This window comes from Meleagris gallopavo, chromosome 2 (assembly GCF_000146605.3).
Source record: "Meleagris gallopavo isolate NT-WF06-2002-E0010 breed Aviagen turkey brand Nicholas breeding stock chromosome 2, Turkey_5.1, whole genome shotgun sequence".
NCBI classification, from domain to species: Eukaryota; Metazoa; Chordata; class Aves; order Galliformes; family Phasianidae; genus Meleagris; species Meleagris gallopavo.
This window is the reverse complement of record NC_015012.2, coordinates 109640797-109658428: the sequence shown is the minus strand read 5'-3', so window position 1 is coordinate 109658428 and position 17632 is coordinate 109640797. Positions and strand designations below refer to the sequence as shown.

At 39.6% G+C, this 17632-nt stretch overlaps 1 protein-coding gene across 3 annotated transcripts; it reads right to left on the bottom strand.

The window, feature by feature from the left end:
- On the bottom strand, positions 1–17632 carry GCFC2 (GC-rich sequence DNA-binding factor 2). Of its 3 annotated transcripts, XM_019613449.2 has the most exons (15): positions 17449–17632; positions 16534–16619; positions 15451–15566; positions 13624–13810; positions 12549–12672; positions 10475–10544; positions 9342–9454; positions 8542–8741; positions 7831–7981; positions 7504–7625; positions 6399–6475; positions 5026–5092; positions 3109–3255; positions 2691–2815; positions 1–2246 (listed from the first exon to the last, which is right to left on the bottom strand). In XM_019613449.2, exons 1-15 carry the CDS (start codon positions 17510–17512, stop codon positions 2132–2134), a joined length of 1764 nt encoding a protein of 587 aa, XP_019468994.1. In that variant the 5' UTR covers positions 17513–17632; the 3' UTR covers positions 1–2131. The 3 variants fall into 3 exon arrangements, with proteins under 3 accessions (XP_019468994.1, XP_019468996.1, XP_019468995.1); XM_019613450.2 differs by lacking the exon at positions 1–2246 and having other exon boundaries at positions 2538–2815; positions 7831–7984; XM_019613451.2 differs by lacking the exons at positions 16534–16619; positions 17449–17632 and having other exon boundaries at positions 7831–7984; positions 13624–15562.

Below are 17632 nucleotides of genomic sequence, written 5' to 3'. Positions count from 1 at the left end.
TTTTTAAATCTTTCCCCCTAGCTGCAGGTAAGAATGAAACCTAAACCATGGTCAAAACGGTGGGAAAGGCCAAAATACAACATAAAAGGAATAAAGTTTGAACTACCTGAGGAAAAAATGAAAGAAGCACAGAAGTGGAAGAAGCCCTGGCTGGAGTTTGATATGCTGCGAGAGTATGATACTTCAAAAATAGAGGAAAAAATATGGAGGGAAGTGAGTGAAGAGCTGAAAAAGTAACAGCTTTGAGTTCCGTGTCTGAATTGTCAGTTTTCAAGTTTTGTATGCAGGTAAAATACGCAGTAAAATTTCAGCAGTTCTTGTCTGAATGTTAAACTACCCAAATAGTTGTTTCATCTGTCTTTGCCAAGTGGACAGTGGCCAATTGTGAAAATGCTTAAATTCAGTAGGTTCAGAAGGGGCTAGGGCAGGGAAGCAGACAACTGTACAATTTGAGAGTAAGTGCTGCTTAGTTGTCCTTTAAAGACACTTTTGAAATCACATCTGATAAAGGACCAGTAGTATCTGGCAACAAAGCAGTAATACAAACATTCCGAAACCACCTTGAAAGAATGAAGCCAGGTTAGCTGTTAGTCAAATAAGATTGTATGAACGGGTGTAAGGCTCACTACAGAAGGGTCTCAAGATACTCAGCTGGGATAGGGGTTCTGAGCTCCAGTAAAAATTGCCTTCCCCTGCTTACAAGTCACGACAAGTGATGTCTGCAGCCACTGGAAGAAGCATCTACAGAGGTGAAGTATGAAACTGGAATAGATTCTATCATAGCAACACAGGATAATTTCTTCAGGAGCAACTTTCAACATGAATAAGGAAGCAGGAGAAGAGACAAAGCAAGCAGTGAGATCACATGCTTGAGCTAATTACTGATCAGTTATATTTTCCTTGCACTCAGGAAAGCAGGGGTACACAATTATTTACAACAGAACTCCCAATTCCTGAAATAATCAAGTGCCAGCAGTACCGAAGTTTTTTTCCATACTTCACATGACATTACTGTCATATGTTCAAGACTTGAAAATGTTAGAAGTCTTATTAACACAAAAATATCTTTACTTTTCAAAATTGCTTTACTTTTATTTTAAGTCATTTTTTGTCTGTAACACTGATCAATGCTATTTACAGTTAAAATAGTTTACAAAAATAAATATTCTGTCATAAAAAATAGAAAAATCATAGGGAATATAAAAGCCTCCAAGAGTTAAATGTTAGACCCATAACATTTCAGAGAAACAGGCACTAATAAACTTAGGAGAACTTCTGATGCACTGCTGTTTCTACAACAAAGCATCTTTTTTATTCTGCAGCAGTAATATTTACTGCACGTATACGAAGTTATACAACATTAGAAATCTGACATGGGTACAATGAAATGAGGTTTAATGTGTCTTACTGGGAAGCAAAAGTAAGACTTCCTTAGAAAGTCAATTACTAGAAGGTAACTGGAGTTGTTCTTCTGCTTGTCTGATAAATCAGGATGTGGCAACTCCAGGTCTGTGCACAAAGTCCAGTCCGTATCTCAAGTACAAAGCTCCACTACAAATCACACTCTGGAGAAGAATAAACGTAGTTAAGATGTTCTCCTGTGCAACTTCTTACCTTCCTGAACACCCATTTACCATCAGTGGATGTTCACAGATCAAACCCCTCACTGCACACAGACTTCCTGCTTTTGCGTCAGGATCAAAAAGCTGTGAAAAGCTTGCTAAGTGAAAAAGAACTCACTGTGAGTTTGGTGGAGTTGTCTCATTAAGTGGACAGTAAGTTAGAGTTCAGTGACTCCTGAGTCAGAGTGATTTGGTATGGTACTGAAAACAGCTTGTGGAGCCGTCTGCACACCAGCAGCAGTAACACTACAGGCACCTCCTTATTCCAGCCATCCTTCCCAAAAGAAGGAAGCACTCAGCCTTTGTCACATGTTGCAGGACTCCTGCACTTCACACTGACCATTGTGATTTTATCTAGGAGTAGATGGCAGTAGAAGACATTTGGAAAAAAACCCAAAATATTTCACGGTAAAACAGCTGTGGGCAAGGTCCACTAATTAAACATTACCACTTTTTTAGAGCGAGCATCAGGCTTGTTTCAGTAAAAAACTGCTGTTTCAAAGAAATCCTTATTTCCTGATCAGAGATCTCAGATGTTCCAGTTTGTACTCTTCAATGAGCTCTTCAGCAATACACAGAGCCTTGACTTTCACCAACAGGAGAATAACTTCTTCAGTTTCATCACTATTAAAAAAAAGTTGATATAGCAGCACATTCACACCTGACTTCAAAATTAGTAAAGCTGAAGTCTGCTTAAAAGAGAGGCAGAGAACTCTCCCTGCCTGTCATCTGGTGCTTTTAGTTACACTGACCACTAACTGCACCCAATATCTAGAGCCTCAAACTAACCTGAACTAGTAAGTACTGTAAAAGCAATCCATTTTACATTAGGGATTGCATCTTTTGTTGTATGCAGATGTTGGAAGTATATTACTGAAAGTGTTAAATGTGTGAGACTTGAGGAATTTAAGGATCATAGAATCGTTAAGGTTGGAAAAGACCACAAAGATCATCCAGTCCAGCTGTCAACCCACCAACACCATGCCCACTGAACCATGTCCCTAAAAGAAATGTTAACACGAAGTATGAGAGGAAGTGCTGCATCCCAAAGAAAGTGTTAATTCTTACCTGTGGTTATTCCTGTGAAGCGTTCGCGCACACTGAAGCAAATGCTGGCAGAAGTTCAGTAACTCAGGGAGAGTTGACCCACTTCCAAGATTTTGGAACCACCTTTCTGGAAAGCGTGCAACCACCTGCTCACCCAGAGAATATTTTGAAAGTTAAAAAAAAAAAAGACTTTCAATAAAACTAAGTCACACCACTTCTGACAGAGAATTCTACTTTTGGCGAGTTCAGTTATATTGGTAGTGTTTATTCTTCAAAAAACAGGATCATCATTATAAGCAGCTATTCCTAAAGCAAGCATTGGTTCATAGGCTTTCAAGATGCTTTTATACACCAAGGTCATAAAAAAAAAAATTAAATGTTAAATAATTATATTTCATCTTCAGACTACATCTGTCCCCGTGGAAATAGGACTTCTTACCTCTTTACACTTCTCTATGTTTTCTGGCCCTGGTGGTGTGTTGAAGAGGTTCAGAAGAAGGTAACGATTCAGCAGCTTGCTCAGTCCCAAGTCACGGACCGTGTCTTCCTGCACAATCCCATCCCAAAGCAGAACATTGGAGAGCAGCTGCAGTAATGAAGAAACAGAGCGTGCATATTTGGTGGTGGGAGGTGTGTTAAAACCTCTTTTTTAAACTTAAAAGATACCAAGTCCATCCAATTTCACTACTCAAAAAACAGGATTTATTCTCTCCAAGCTTACTGCCAATGAGCTACTAAAAAGCTGCACATCAGAAATAATATTTTGAAGTGGATTAATTTTACATGTGCTATGAACCATACCGTAATACATACACACATCTCCTCCCAATAAATAATAAATAAAGAGCATGTCACCCTTCCAATTGGTTAACAATTTGCTAACACCCTAGAACAGGAAATAATCATGCTTTATTCTTACAGAGAAAAGCTAGTGGGGTCAAATCTGAAGGTGTACACATGTACAAAGACACCAAGCCCAGCAAGAAACAGGGATCAACAGCAATTGAGATCCAATTCTAAGTGAACCTTTGAGAAAATCTTGTGACAGAATGAAAAAAAAACTACACCAAAAACCAAAAAACAACCCACTACTGCATCTGCTCCATAAGATTACATGCCACCAGCCTCCTAACACAGGTAAGGTTGGTAGCCTTGGTCCATAGCAGCAAAAAGATTCTTTTGTATTTGATCTCAGTATTATTAGTTAGCAAGAGTTGTCTTTAGTTACCCATATGACTGTAAAAATGACTATTTAAAAAGATTTAAGCCCAGCATAAGAACATTACTGGCTTCCCCCTCAATGCAGAATGGTTAATTTCAAGGTAACTGTTAACCTCGAGGTATTTCACCCACACACACACAGTACGTGATCTCAGCTGTCACCAGTCAAAAAGCAGTCACAAAGCCCATGACTACTGCGTATTTCTCGAGTGTTTGACAGCACACTTCCTTTTGACTCCATGAGCTGCTAGGAAAGTTAGACTGTATGATGGCACAAACATCAAAATCTCATCAGCTGTACTTTTGTATTAAAATAGCTCCCATCCCACCTCTCGCCCAGCCCTTTATGAGAGCTGTGCCATACCATCTCTGGGCATGCTTTAGAGGCCATTCCCAATAGAGTCTGCAGATGATTACCTGCTTTGAAAGACAGCACAAATAGGGGCTGCACAACAGCAGTCTCAAACACAGATAAGTCACTCTAATAAGCTGCTGAACAACCTAAAGAGTTTAATGCACGACCTGCATTAAACTACTTACTTACTTACTGCATTAAACCTACTTACACTGGGTTAAATAATTCATGATTTCACTCCAGAAAAAAATAGTGGTGAACTGTCAACAGATACCTGATACAAGAACATCTGAAACTATTTTACACATCACCACTTCTAAAGAGAACACGGACAGCAAAAATGGAGAACAAACTAAAAGGAGAAAACTTCTATCTGCAGTGAAAGACCACCGTTCTCTCTTTCAGAAACATGCATGTATTTGACAACACATTTAAATCAGGCAATACACAATCTGAGAAGATGGTCGAAGAATCTTGTCTGCTTCGTCTCTGCTGGGCATCTGAATCAGTATTAAGCTCCCTCTTGTCTTTTCTGCATCTGTCCACGACAAACCCTTACTCAACAGCTCACCCTAGGAGTGAATATGGCAAGTCCTCAACATTCCCCAGTTCCCTGACTTTTCTACAGGGATGTGCAACATGGCAGCAGGGAGCCTACGCAGGGCTGTTACCATGGCCTTGTTATCATACACAGCAGACTTCAGGTACATTTCCTCAAAGACTACGATCTGCTTTTAACTAAAATGATTTTCACAGAAAAGATCAGCATTTTTTCTTTACCTTCACAGCTGACCAAAACCGTCTTTCTTGGAATTGTGAACATGGTGACGATTTGTCTTCCACAGCGCTGGTCAGAGAAAGAAGAAGAGGTAAAATAAGGGTTTTGTTTGTCCTTAAAATAAGACAGACAGACAATCTCTTAAACACTGGTGAATTACAATTACGGAATTCTTTCAGCAGTGACAACCAGAATAAAGATCTACGGAAACAGCTGTTAATCTGACCTCATGACAATACCCAGTGGAATTAGCAATTGGAAACACTCCAGTCTGTGTTTAGTGGATTCTGACCAAAACAACACTGCCTGTAACCACACAAACATGCTGCATCAGGTTTAGCAACACTTTTCTCCTAGCTGTATCTTAACCCCACATCTACCAGACTCCTACTAGTTATCTTCTCTCTAAGAGCACCATGTTCAAAGAAGGGCAACAAAGCTGGTGAGGGCTCTGCAGCACAGGGCTGATGAGGAGCAGCTGAAGGAGCTGGGAATGTTCAGCCTGGAGAAGAGGAGGCTCAGGGGAGACCTCATTGCTCTCTATTACTTCCTGAAGGGAGGCTGCAGTGAGCTGGGGGGCAGCCTCTTCTCTCGTGTAACAGGTAGAACTAGAGGGAATGGCTTCAAGCTGTGCCAGGGAAGATTTAGCTGGACGTTAGGAAATACTGCTTCTGAAAGAGGTCAGGCACTGCAATGGGCTGCCAGGGAGGTGTGGAGTCACCGACCCTGGAGGTGTTCAAGGAAGGGCTGGATTTTGTGTTGAGGGACGTGGTTTAGTGAAAACTATTGGTGATGGGTGGATGGTTGGACTGGATGATCTTGAGGGTCTTTTCCAACCTTGGTGATTCTGTGATTAAGCAACAAGCATCAGCAATTGAAACTATTTCAGGAAAGAAAGGGGAAGTCAAGAGTAGAAGGGGGAACAGACCACCAAAAACAACAGGAGCCCTCAGATGCTCTAAGTTAATATCACAGAACCAGCTTCCAGTTGTACTAGAAGCTAAACTAATTATACTAAAACTAAAATCTTTCCATTTATGAAAGCTTTTAGTTTTAGGAGCAAAAAAGCATTCAGCTGACTGCAGAGTTGCTCCTGTCAGAAAGAGTTCATAAACACTGTTTGGTAACTATTCCTATAATGAAACAGTAGAAGGCACATCCGTTCATTTGTTCATGATGTCTACAATGTATTTCACCTACACTTGTGGGGAAAAGGCACAGAAAAATAGAATAAAGGCTAAAAAAAAAAAAATAGGTTAGGCTGCAGTTAGACTTGATGGTCTTTAAGGTCTTTTCCAACCAGAGCAATCCTATGATTCTGTGACTAAAAATAAAAATTTTTAAAAGTAAAAAAAAATTTCCAGAGTCAGCTTACCTTTTAGGATACACAGGGATAAAGACATCCTCCTCTACAGACTTCTTCATCCTCAGGACAACCATGTTAATCAAATCCTGTTAAAAAAAAAAAAAAAGAAATAGAAAAATATTAACACATCCTCACAACATTTGGTCCACTTAACAAAACAACTACCTAAAATTGTTGTAATGTGGAAAAGCATAATGCTAATTCAGCTGAACGGAAGTGACACTGTATATAATACACACTAAGATCATGACTACATTAAAGACCTGTGAACAAGTCTCAGCTCTAACCATTTTATTTTTTTTTTAAATTAAAATCCTCTTGGATAACAAGATTTATTTTCCAGCTGTGAAGTTCTATTAAAAAACCACAACAAAACACCATGGTTACTATGCAAACAGAATCTTACCTGAAGTTGTCTACTTGCAGTAAAGCAGCGACTGCGTAAACGTTTGTTATTTTCTTTTCATATTAAGGGCCTAAACATCAACTTTGTTTCACCTACTTTATGCTAGATAAACTCCCAGATTTACGTGAGAATAAAAGCAGAACTGGGCTAAGGGTATGCTGCAGTGAACACTTACATAAGGTAATTATTACACGATCACCAAGATAAGTGCAGTAACCTTTTTCCTAACCAATTAACTCATTTTTGGGATTTTTTTTTCTTCCATTTTTGCTGTGAAGATGAATATAAAGAATTTCCTTGTTTTTCTAGTCCATATCTATGTTAGGGCTAAAAACAAACCAAGCCAACCACTGGAATACTACTAGTATTTAAGTATCAAATTTTAAAATATACTTCAATGCAAGTATAAAATTTCTGACAATTTTTACTGTGATAAAGCAGGATGATTAAATCTACAAACAGATTTTTGACAGGGACAGGCACAATTTTTCTAGGAATGGAGACTGACATCTGTCTCAGGATACCCCATGCCCCATAATCTCCAGAATACTGAAATGTTAACTGTTAAATTTTCTGACTCTACAGTGACAAAAATTAATCAGAACTGAACAACCTCAGGAGATCATCCTAAGTGCACACAGAAGCATGTACAGAAAGTGCAGACACTGGATCAAGAACTTCCTTCCCCATTACCACAGCAGCCTTTACCTGTTTTGCTTGACTGCATTCACTTCTGGACAGGACTTGTTTTTCAAACACGTTATTGCAAAGCCGTATAAGGTTCTCAGTCTGTGAAGTCGATAAAGGATCCCACACACTCTTTACAAATGCTGAAAAATAGGAATTTATTTCATTCATGATATCCAAGTGGCTATCTGCTCTACTTTAAGGAAGTAAACATTCAAAAAGCTAAACCTTTCATTCACAGTAACCTTAACAAGTAATTGTAACTCTTAACGTAATTTTCCATTTACCACTTATTTAAGGTTTGATTACCTAGCTGCAGTGAACATTCTCAAGACAACCTTAATATACCTGTAATTTTTGGCAGAATAGTTCTTTCAATCACTCGAGGCAAAACCTCCTCATCAGGATCACCATCTCTTTTTGATTCAGATGACTTTTTCACATCACTGAATTCTTTTACAGCTCTGAACCAGGGCATCTCTTCCAAGTCTGCAGAATTCTGCTGAAAGATCATTCCTGTTAGTTGCTCAGCTGGTCAGGATTGAGAGAAAAAGCCCCATGCAAAAATACATCCAGTGACACAAAAGACTCTCATTTAACAATTTTACATGGATTCTAATCACTGAATGGACCAAAGCAGCAAGCTAAAACTGAATTTAAAGCTGGATTTCAGAGGGTAGGGTTGTCAAAACATCAGCAAACAACAGCGCGCTAATAAAGATGCAAGTGATTAAAATACAAGCAACCTGACAAGAGAAAAAGATGTCTTCCTCCTAGTTAAAACACTTATCAGGCTCTGGAATGCCTCTATAATCCACAGCAAAGTTCCTGTACAGGAGTCTTCCCTGCAAGTGTCCTGTCATACTTCGAGCTGCCAGAAATACCCACAGATCTTGTCAATTAACAAAGATGAGTACATCAGATAAGTAAACAAGTGTGCAAAGACAGTACAGACCAGAAACATAGCAGAGCATTGCCTACACGGAAGCCTAGAGAACATAGTAATACAAAAACACACACAAAATTTTTCACAGAAATAAAGTCTGGTGATACACCTACCTCAAAAGGACTCCAATTTATTAACTGAACTCTGATTAATGGATTTAAAAGCTTAGGCAGGCAAAAACTGATGTAAGCATCGCAGTAAGAGTCGGGAAACTTCTCTTTCCACTCCTGGAATTTCAACAGGATTTTTCTGATGTCACAAAAATCCGCATGGACATCTTCAAAGATTTTCCTACTCTCCTCTAAAATGTTATCTATGGATAATATTCATAGGAATAAAAAGAAATGATCACAATTGAAGCGTAAGCTGAACAGTTTATGCATCTACAGATCATAAGAGATATCTTTATGATAACAGCATTCGTGTTTCATCTTTCACACCTCTTACACCAAAATGGGTTTTAAAACCAGCACTCTGGCAAAGCCAGAAAAAAAATAATACAGAAGACAACAAAAAGACTTCTGCAATTTTGAACAACTGCATGGATTCAAATATCCATTACATTTCATATTTTGTATGTCTCTTAAAATCTCAGACAAAACTCCTTCTTCTGTTATTCAGAAAATACGCATCATGCCTCTCCCAGCTACTCATGACCTGCTCACTCAGGGCAGTTAAAATTCAATTTAAAATACATTCCAACTTTGGAAAAAAACAAAAACAAAAACTGATTACACTAAAGAAGCCTACAATCATGTCTGTTCTTTCTAAGTCATTAGTCAGAATCATTTACATGCATTAATTCTATGCTGGAGAAAATAAATGATATACCATTCAAAAGGAGCATTTCTTCACTCTCCTTTGAAAATCCTTCTAAATATCGGAGGAATTTTGTTCTCATTTACTGACCAACCTTTGCTCTTCTGGAATTCGGCCAACTCTGTCACACACAGCTCATCATCACTCGACATGCCTTCGTGGTGAGCAGCTTTTTGTGACCGCGCTCTCAGCTGCCGTCTGCAAGCCCTGCATTTTGTAACGAACTCAGGTGAGTTATTCCCCACATACATACATAAAAGGAAGCTCAATGGTAGACTGAAAACACACGGTGAGAGCAGCAGCCTAAGGAAACGCAAGCAGGAAGCAGAATTACGCGACCGCAGAGAGACAGGCTGTAACAGTGAGGTCCCCACCCGAAACACCAGACACTACATGGCACCTCATACCTTCCCTGACACAGGTGTGTACAACAAACCACTGCTCTCAACAGTCCGCCTCAGTCCTACGTAGCTTAAGCAACAGCTCGCACAGAACTGTGACTGCATCCAAGTCTCCGTGGGGCTTACAAACATTAGTCCTGGCACCACATACCACAGGAGCATGCAAAATCAACAGTTTGCATCTGACATAGAAAATTATATTTATATATATTTGGATAGCACAGATCTTGTATGTAGTTATTGACATCACTTAACATTAAAGGCTTCAAGCAAAGTTTTGCCACCTCATTTTTCAACCATTAAAACTCTTCAGTCTTTAACTGCACCAAAACAGTTATGAGTCAAGGCACCAATGCAACTGAAAGCGCGTCAGAGCTCCTAATAACTGCAGGTCAGCAGCAGACTGAACACAGACATTCAAAACGTGCCATCTGGCCTCCACTGCTAACAGATGCTCTGCTGCACCCACTGCCGCCCCAGCAGCAGCAATACCACCTGCCTGTTTTTGTTATCTGTGCAAACAAGAATGCATTTCTATACACAATCACAATATTATTTATTCCAGCAGTAGGGAAAACCTACTCTCAGTTTCATGAACAGTCTCACTTCAACTCACTTTAAATTAATAATACCTACTAACACTCAGGTTCCAATCAGCATGAAGAGAACCCCACTAACAAATAGATGGTTTCCAAATACCCTGAGCTTTTGCATGTGTGTGTATAAGCTCTTTTAGAAACCCCACAGATTTACCTTCATCCCTGTGTAAGCGACAGGAAGCAGATATACCTTTATTACAGTTAATGCTATCATACATAATAGCTACCTTCGATGCTTCAGAAGCTTCATCCTTTCATCACTTTCCAATCCATCATTAGTTGGTTTGCCATTCCCAGCTACCAGAAGACAGGAACAAGACAAAGAGGTGAATGCAGAACACTGATTTTGCTTCTGCTCTTCATTTGGAAACTAACCAAAGTAAATAAAACCTCCTGAAGAAAAATCCTAGCAGTGCCCAGCATAAAGTACAGTTGATATTATAGGTGAACTGTAGGACAGATGTGGCTGTTCCCTTGTGCAGGGGGTTTGCCAGGTCACAGCCTGAACCAGTAAGGTGAGCACCTGAGTGAGCAGAGGAAAGGACCCCAGATCCACCCTTCCTTTCTCCCCTTCTTTGTGATGCTTCCAGCTGCACTTCCCAGAGTGCACACACATTCAGAGTCTACATGGTTTGCACACCCCACCTGCACACAAGTTAGAATCAGGAAGGGCTACATCCCTGAGCTCACTCCTTTTGAGCTGTTGCCAGTTATCAGTCAATTCTTGTTTGTCCTCCTGTTCGACAGTGCCTGTAGTGTTCTATAGCGTCCCAAATGAAGGCTCCACATCACCTTTGTTTGCTTTACACCTTGTAACAAGTGATGAAATACCAGCTCACTGCTTCCCAGTCCTAATGGAAATGGACAGTGCCTACCAACAGCGTAAGAGGCAAGTGTAGGGACTGAGCCTGATGTCAAACGTGAAGCCACGCAATGAACTGAGCAGCTATCGGGGCTTAGTTCCAACTTCCAAAATGTACATGTTATTGCATTTAGATTTCAATAGTCGGCTCCCCACTGTCTCCTGCTATTTGTGTCCCCTTGTATGTCCCAAATTACCCCTACTGATCCTTCGGTTCAACAGAGAAGTAGAAACTAGACGCATTTTCTACTTGGGCTGTTCACTGTATCAGTGTCAGCTGGCTTAAGTGCACGCAAGATCCGAAAGCAGCTGTCCCTACTGACATGCTGCAGTGTAAGAAAAAACAGCATTTCCATTAAGTACAACTAGGAACACAACAATTAAAAGCTCTCTTAAACATTCAAGTACAGATTCACTTCTGATAAGCTGAAAATAGAAGTTTTTAAATGGCTGCTACTAAAACAAGCACTCTTCTCTTAGCACCTGCTCTCAGACACCATCTTACAAAATTACACGCACAGACAGTTTTCTCTAGTCAGCACTTTATCCTGTGTATTCAGAAATATGAACGTGGCAGTTTCCAGAAACTGGTGCACCTGGTCTCTGGCTGTTCACAGCAGCTCCTAGCATACTGTTTTTTGCTTTCCTAAACAGGTTTAAAATGCTTGTTTCCTTAAACAGCAACAGGTGAAGATTCACTTCACATACAAACAATGCATCAGTGTGGAAAGAAAACACAAGAGAATGGCAATTTTCCCTACAGTAACTAGAAGAAAGACTGTTTTGAATAAAATCTTTACACTAAACAGCTTATTTCATAGAATCCCAGAACGGCCTGGGTTGCAAAGGCCCACAGCGCTCATCCAGTGCCAACCCCCTGCTGTGTGCAGGTCGCCAACCAGCAGCCCAGGCTGCCCAGAGCCACATCCAGCCTGGCCTTGAATGCCTGCAGGGATGGGGCATCCACAACCTTCATGTTTTATTTCCTTATGTCCTTCCCTTTACACAACTGCCCAGCCTGAAATCTGCATTGTAAGCACACCCTTAGCTTTAACAACACTAATGTCAAGCGATGTCGCCAAGTAAATGCACTGCTTTTTCAAATATTCATAAAGAACAGTATCCTCCATCCACTTAACAGCTACTAGAAAACTGACTCCATTTTTCTTTTCAAGTGCTGACAGACAACCACTGAGATCAGTAATTCAAAACTGACTAAGCATTTGGTCACGCTGTACTCACTATTATACCACAAAAAAGTGATACTACGAGTCTTACTTAGGTGAGGGGTTCAACTAATGTACTGAGTACAATATGCCTGCTGACAACATAAAGGGAGCAAAGATTAAACATGAACATAAAATATAATCCAAAAATTAACTGTGTTTCTACTTAAAGAAAGATTTCAAAAAGAAAGCAACTTGTAACTTCACACTAACCTGTCAAATGCTGCATATAAGCAGATTCCATTTTCAGGTCATCTTGCCTTCGTTTCAGTACTGACGTGGCTTGTTGCTGAAGAAGTGCATGTACAGCAGATTCTAGCTCATCTATGTATTTCAGCTGAAATATGGTAAACAGTATTCAGGTTTGAATAAAGCAAAATGAAAGAACAGTTTCCACTGGCTTTCAAGCATGACGGTGAAATGAGAACAAGAGTATTAAAGACTAGAAAGCAAGAACCAGCTCACTGGAGTTTTTCAGGCTGTTAAAGACTGAAAACTACAAACTAAATAGGCCGATTGCCTATTACAGGACTGCCTAAGATCCTACCAAAAAGTGTTCAACAAGACATTATTGGTTTAATCAGTTTGCTTACAATCTGCCTTTGAACACCTAGTCACCAGAGGAAGCATATCAACCAACACTTGTACACTTCAAAGTTAAATAAAAAAGACTCTCAGGCTGCAACGCAACTGACCTTAATTAGATTTGACAGCACTTTCTGTAGAGACTACTTTCATCAAGGTCAAACTTTGAGCAGCATCCTCCAACCTGCAATCTTTTTATTTTCAAAAATACCTAAGGCTTGCAGTTTAGGAAAGCAATACAGCAGATAATGTAGACAAATCCTCACACAACTCACCTAAATACCAACTCAAACCTAATGCAAAATCCTTACTGCTAGTCACGTGTTGCAGAGCAAATACATTTTGAGACCCTAAAATTGAACGTACGTCCCACCTCTCATACAGCTTTAGGACACCCTAGTTCCTACATTTGAAGTAAACTTCTTCAATAATAAATTGTTTTTATTCATCACAATCTAGGTAAGCCCACAGCCCAAGTCAGTGTGCATATACTAACTCAATCATTTTCAGTTACTGTGAGGGGTGTTCTGTGTCTCCTTTCGTTTCCTGTTACACTCAAGTTTCTGATAGAACTGACTTATAACTGGTCATCTCTCATCATCATTTCCAAACAAGAAATCTCATTTTTTCATTGACAGAATGCAAGTTTATCATCTCAAAGAAATGGGTGGCAGGGAGGGGAAGGGAAGGAAAACATACATACTTTTTCATTGAAACAGTTTACTAAGTTTTCTACATATGTTTTCATGCCCCTGTAGAATTTGTAATTCATAGCAGCATCCGAAGACTTCTCTAGTTCCTGGACAGTTATCTTTGAACTTTCAATGTCCTCCATGTATTTTCCATACTCCCTCTGGTGAGCACGGTGCACATCCTGCAATGATGCTATCCTAAAAAAGGAAACACTCAGACCATTAAAACCAGGACAAGCTAACAGTTAACGTAGTTCTGAACATTTTCCAATTAAAACAAAGTACAAAATCTTTGCCTGTGCTGATAATAGCACCTGCATTTGAGCAAAGAAGAATTGCAAGACTTACCCATCCACAGTTGTAGAAGCACTGTAAGTGGACAAGATTCATGCTTTGGAAAAAATCAGATGTCACTTACGTAGTGTAGTTCTGAAAGTACCCCCACAGACATTTTACCCATTTTCCTCAACATGCTCCTAAATAACATAACAAGGCAAGTCTAGTGATGCCACACCGAACAGATGCTACCCCAGCTGATGTGAGCAGAACTACAGCACACGTCAGTATGTCCATGCCAACTTAATTTAAGCTGCAGGGATAGAAGCACATAAGCACTTACCTGGTGCTCGTTACCCAGCACAAACCATCTGAAACTTCTTGTAACTAACCTTATAACCCCAAAACCTATGCTTACAGCTCTCATTAGTTATTAAATGAAATACCTCAGAAAAGTTTACATTTATTACAAATCTGCTTTCTTCTTTCCTTAAAAAAAAAAAAAGAATAATTTCCTTCGGTATCTCATATGTATGATTGCTCTGTTTGAGAAAGACCTTAACACAACCCAGAAGTAGACTTTAATTTGCCTCTCTGAAGGAGGGAACAGACTTCAATGAAAACAGTTCCATTAAGATGTTCTCCATTGCACCAGAAGTTTAAAAAAAACAAAAAAAAACAAAAAAACAGTCTTTAAAAGTTATTTCAGCATTTAAGACATTAAATACATCTCTAAGGCTTAATATTACCAAGCTATTACTACCAGACACGTTCTCCCTCTCCTTTTTCTTACTTTCTAAATAGGTTTCCCACTCTTGATAGCCTTTCGCATTTGACTGTACTTCATTTCATTCATTTCTTTCAGCTGATCAAGGCCAAAAAAAAGCATACAACTCCACAGAAATATTTAGTCCGCCTCAGTTGCAATTCTTTGAACACAAAGAAGCCTGCAGCAGTCTGTACAGAAGAGCATACGTGCACGGAGATTCACACAAGTTAACAGTACACTTTGTGTTTCAGCTGTATGATGTTACTCGTCCGAATGATCAGAACAGCTGCTTCTGGCTGCATCAGCACTGAGAGGTGATGGGGATGGCTTTCTTGGTAGCTTCAGATGCCTGATCCCATCTGTCCTTCTCACACACTACCTTGGAAGTTCCCACCTCCACCCAGCACAATTCAGCTGCCCACTGCCTTGTCTAAACAGGCTTAAGAACCACCACGATAGAAGGTCTGACAGCCCTGTCTGCCTGAGTGAAGTTCTCCTACCCTGACAAACAAAACATTGTGCCTACGCTCCTTTAAGAGCTACTAGCATGTAGAAGAAAGCAGCAGGTTTCTACAAGTGATAAGATGCTTGAGAAGTCCAAACACACCCCTACAACAAAGCACTGCCAGGTAAAGTTAAGATCTGTAATGCGATGCTAACCATTACAATAAGCACGATACACAACTAACCCCCAAATCCTTCAATACTCACAAGAAAGGATAAGACTGCAGAGCTGTTGTCACTTTGTGACAAAACGAATGTCTCAGAAATTAACACTAAAAGCAGTACTTACCTTTCAGCCAGTTGCTTTTTTATAGTTTCCAAGTTCACAGGTGGTAAGGAAACACAGGGACCAAACGTGGGTTTGGCTGGTTGAGGTTTACACAGGGAAGCATCGCTGTAAGTTTCCTAAGAGAATTGCAACACTTTCAATACATAGTTTATGGAAATTAAATATAAGTTGATACACAACTGATATAAGTTTTGCCTCTGCAGCTTTAGCGATCAACAAAGCCTATCATTTGAATGCATAAAGCATGTAATAAAAAGATGTATATTTCAATGATCAAACTGGGTAATTCCTGTACAACACAAAAACTGTACATATAAAGAGCTGTGTATTTATAGTGTACAACGCATACACCATGCACATCCATCAGTACAAAACAATCTCTAATTTAGGGCAAAGCAGCTCTCCTCTTAGTCTGAAGACATTAATAGTTTCCAGCAATATAAAATGGTTCAATACTGATGGCTGAAACCACATTAGTGTTACTATTTTAAATATAAAAAGTAGAAATAAACTACAGCCAAGATAAAGATAGAACTTTCATTCTGACAACTTGGCTTGACCGTAATTATAACTAAGAGAAAAAACAAAAACAAAACAGGTCCAACCATTTTAACATATAAAACTAAATGACATTCTGCATTCTAAAGCAGCAGAGTCTGTAAGGTAAAACCTCGCCCAAACACAATGATTGTAGTAATCAAGTCCTTGACCAAGGTTTGCTAACTAAAAACCTCTGTAATCTTCTGAACAGCAAAAAAATAAAGGAGTTTCCAGAAACAAATGGAGTACAAGGACCTAACAACACCAGTTATACTGGATTTGAAATTCAGCAGCAATCTTCCCAATCCTCTAACCATTCCCATTTGGCATGCAGTAATTTCTACACCTTTCCCTTCTGACATAAAGAACTGTTAACTCCAGTTTTCCTAGTCTGATACAGAACAGAAGATTCAAGCCAAAAACAAAACTTCCAGCTCATCAGAAAAAACATTCTTGCCAATTAGTTAACAGAAAGAAAAAAAAAAATCTCTCTTGCCTGTGAGCAAACAGCAAATTTCAACAGTTATGAGAGACATGTATCACCTGAGGGAGTTTGACAGCTTTCTTAATTTGCTGTTCTTCCCACTTTGTTTCTGCTTCATCTTCACTTGATTCATCACCCACAGGCACTAGAAGTTAAATCAATCATAGCACACATCATTATGCCCTTTACTTATTTCCTTACTCCTTACCCAACCTCCTCCTTCAAAAACAATAATGCTTCCCCCAGCCATTACAAGTTAGAAACAAATGACAGCAGATGAGAAGCCTGTACACAAAGACCATTTCCAAATTGGAAGATTTAGAAATGGCAACTGGATTTTGCAGAATCCATGTTCATTTACCCAGCAGTTTCTCAGGTTACTGTAGTATCAGAAGAACAAAGATCAAATGTATCAAAGCAAACCTGCATGTAATATGAGACCTTGAATACAGTTAGACTACAACATGGGGACATTACACACAGAAGATCCTTGAGTGTTCTAAGATGCACAATCTACTACAGACAGAAGTTCCACCATAGCATTTATTACAACAACAGAATCAGATCATATCTACACATTACTTACAACCATTACCCAAATAAGAAAGCAACTTGTCTACAAGCCTGGCAAACCAGTGCTTTGTGAGTGAAACTACAAACAGCAAGATGAGTTAAGAAGCAACAGAAAAGCCACATACACTTCACATGCAGTAAGTTTGCTTACTTCCAAAGGGCTGGGTTGCTTTGGTTGTTTGTTTTTCGTTTGTTTTTACCCCTTTTCAACAACAGTCGTAATGTCAGTGCATGGAAAGCAGGATAGCATCCCATACAAACCTCAAGGACCAAGCTTTACGGCCTTCTCTCAAGATCAAGAGCAAAACTTTGCACTGCACTCTTTAGTGGGCGAGGCTCACATTCCTGCAGACATCAGTAAAAGAAAGACACAGCCTCTGGGAGAAAAGGCAGAAACTCACCCATGTGTTCAGCCATCCTTTGCCTAAGCGTTCTCATTTTAGGAACAAAATGGAGATTATTCATATCAGACTCATCCTCGTTCTCTGAATCGCTGCTTTCTCTTCTCCAAGAAGGCTGGCGGTCATTTGAAACATCCAAGGGAAGATAATCAGCCTGGGGCCTGGCCAGGGGACGCCTCCTCCG

Excerpts from the sequence above, each read along its gene's own strand:
- GCFC2 (XM_019613449.2), bottom strand. The coding sequence starts at position 17,512 with ATGAATAATCTCCATTTTGTTCCTAAAATGAGAACGCTTAGGCAAAGG. Across the intron at positions 9,455-10,474 it reads AAGCTTCTGAAGCATCGAAG|GGCTTGCAGACGGCAGCTGA; the intron begins GTAGCTATTATG and ends TACAAAATGCAG. Across the intron at positions 8,742-9,341 it reads CGAATTCCAGAAGAGCAAAG|ATAACATTTTAGAGGAGAGT; the intron begins GTTGGTCAGTAA and ends TATTATCCATAG.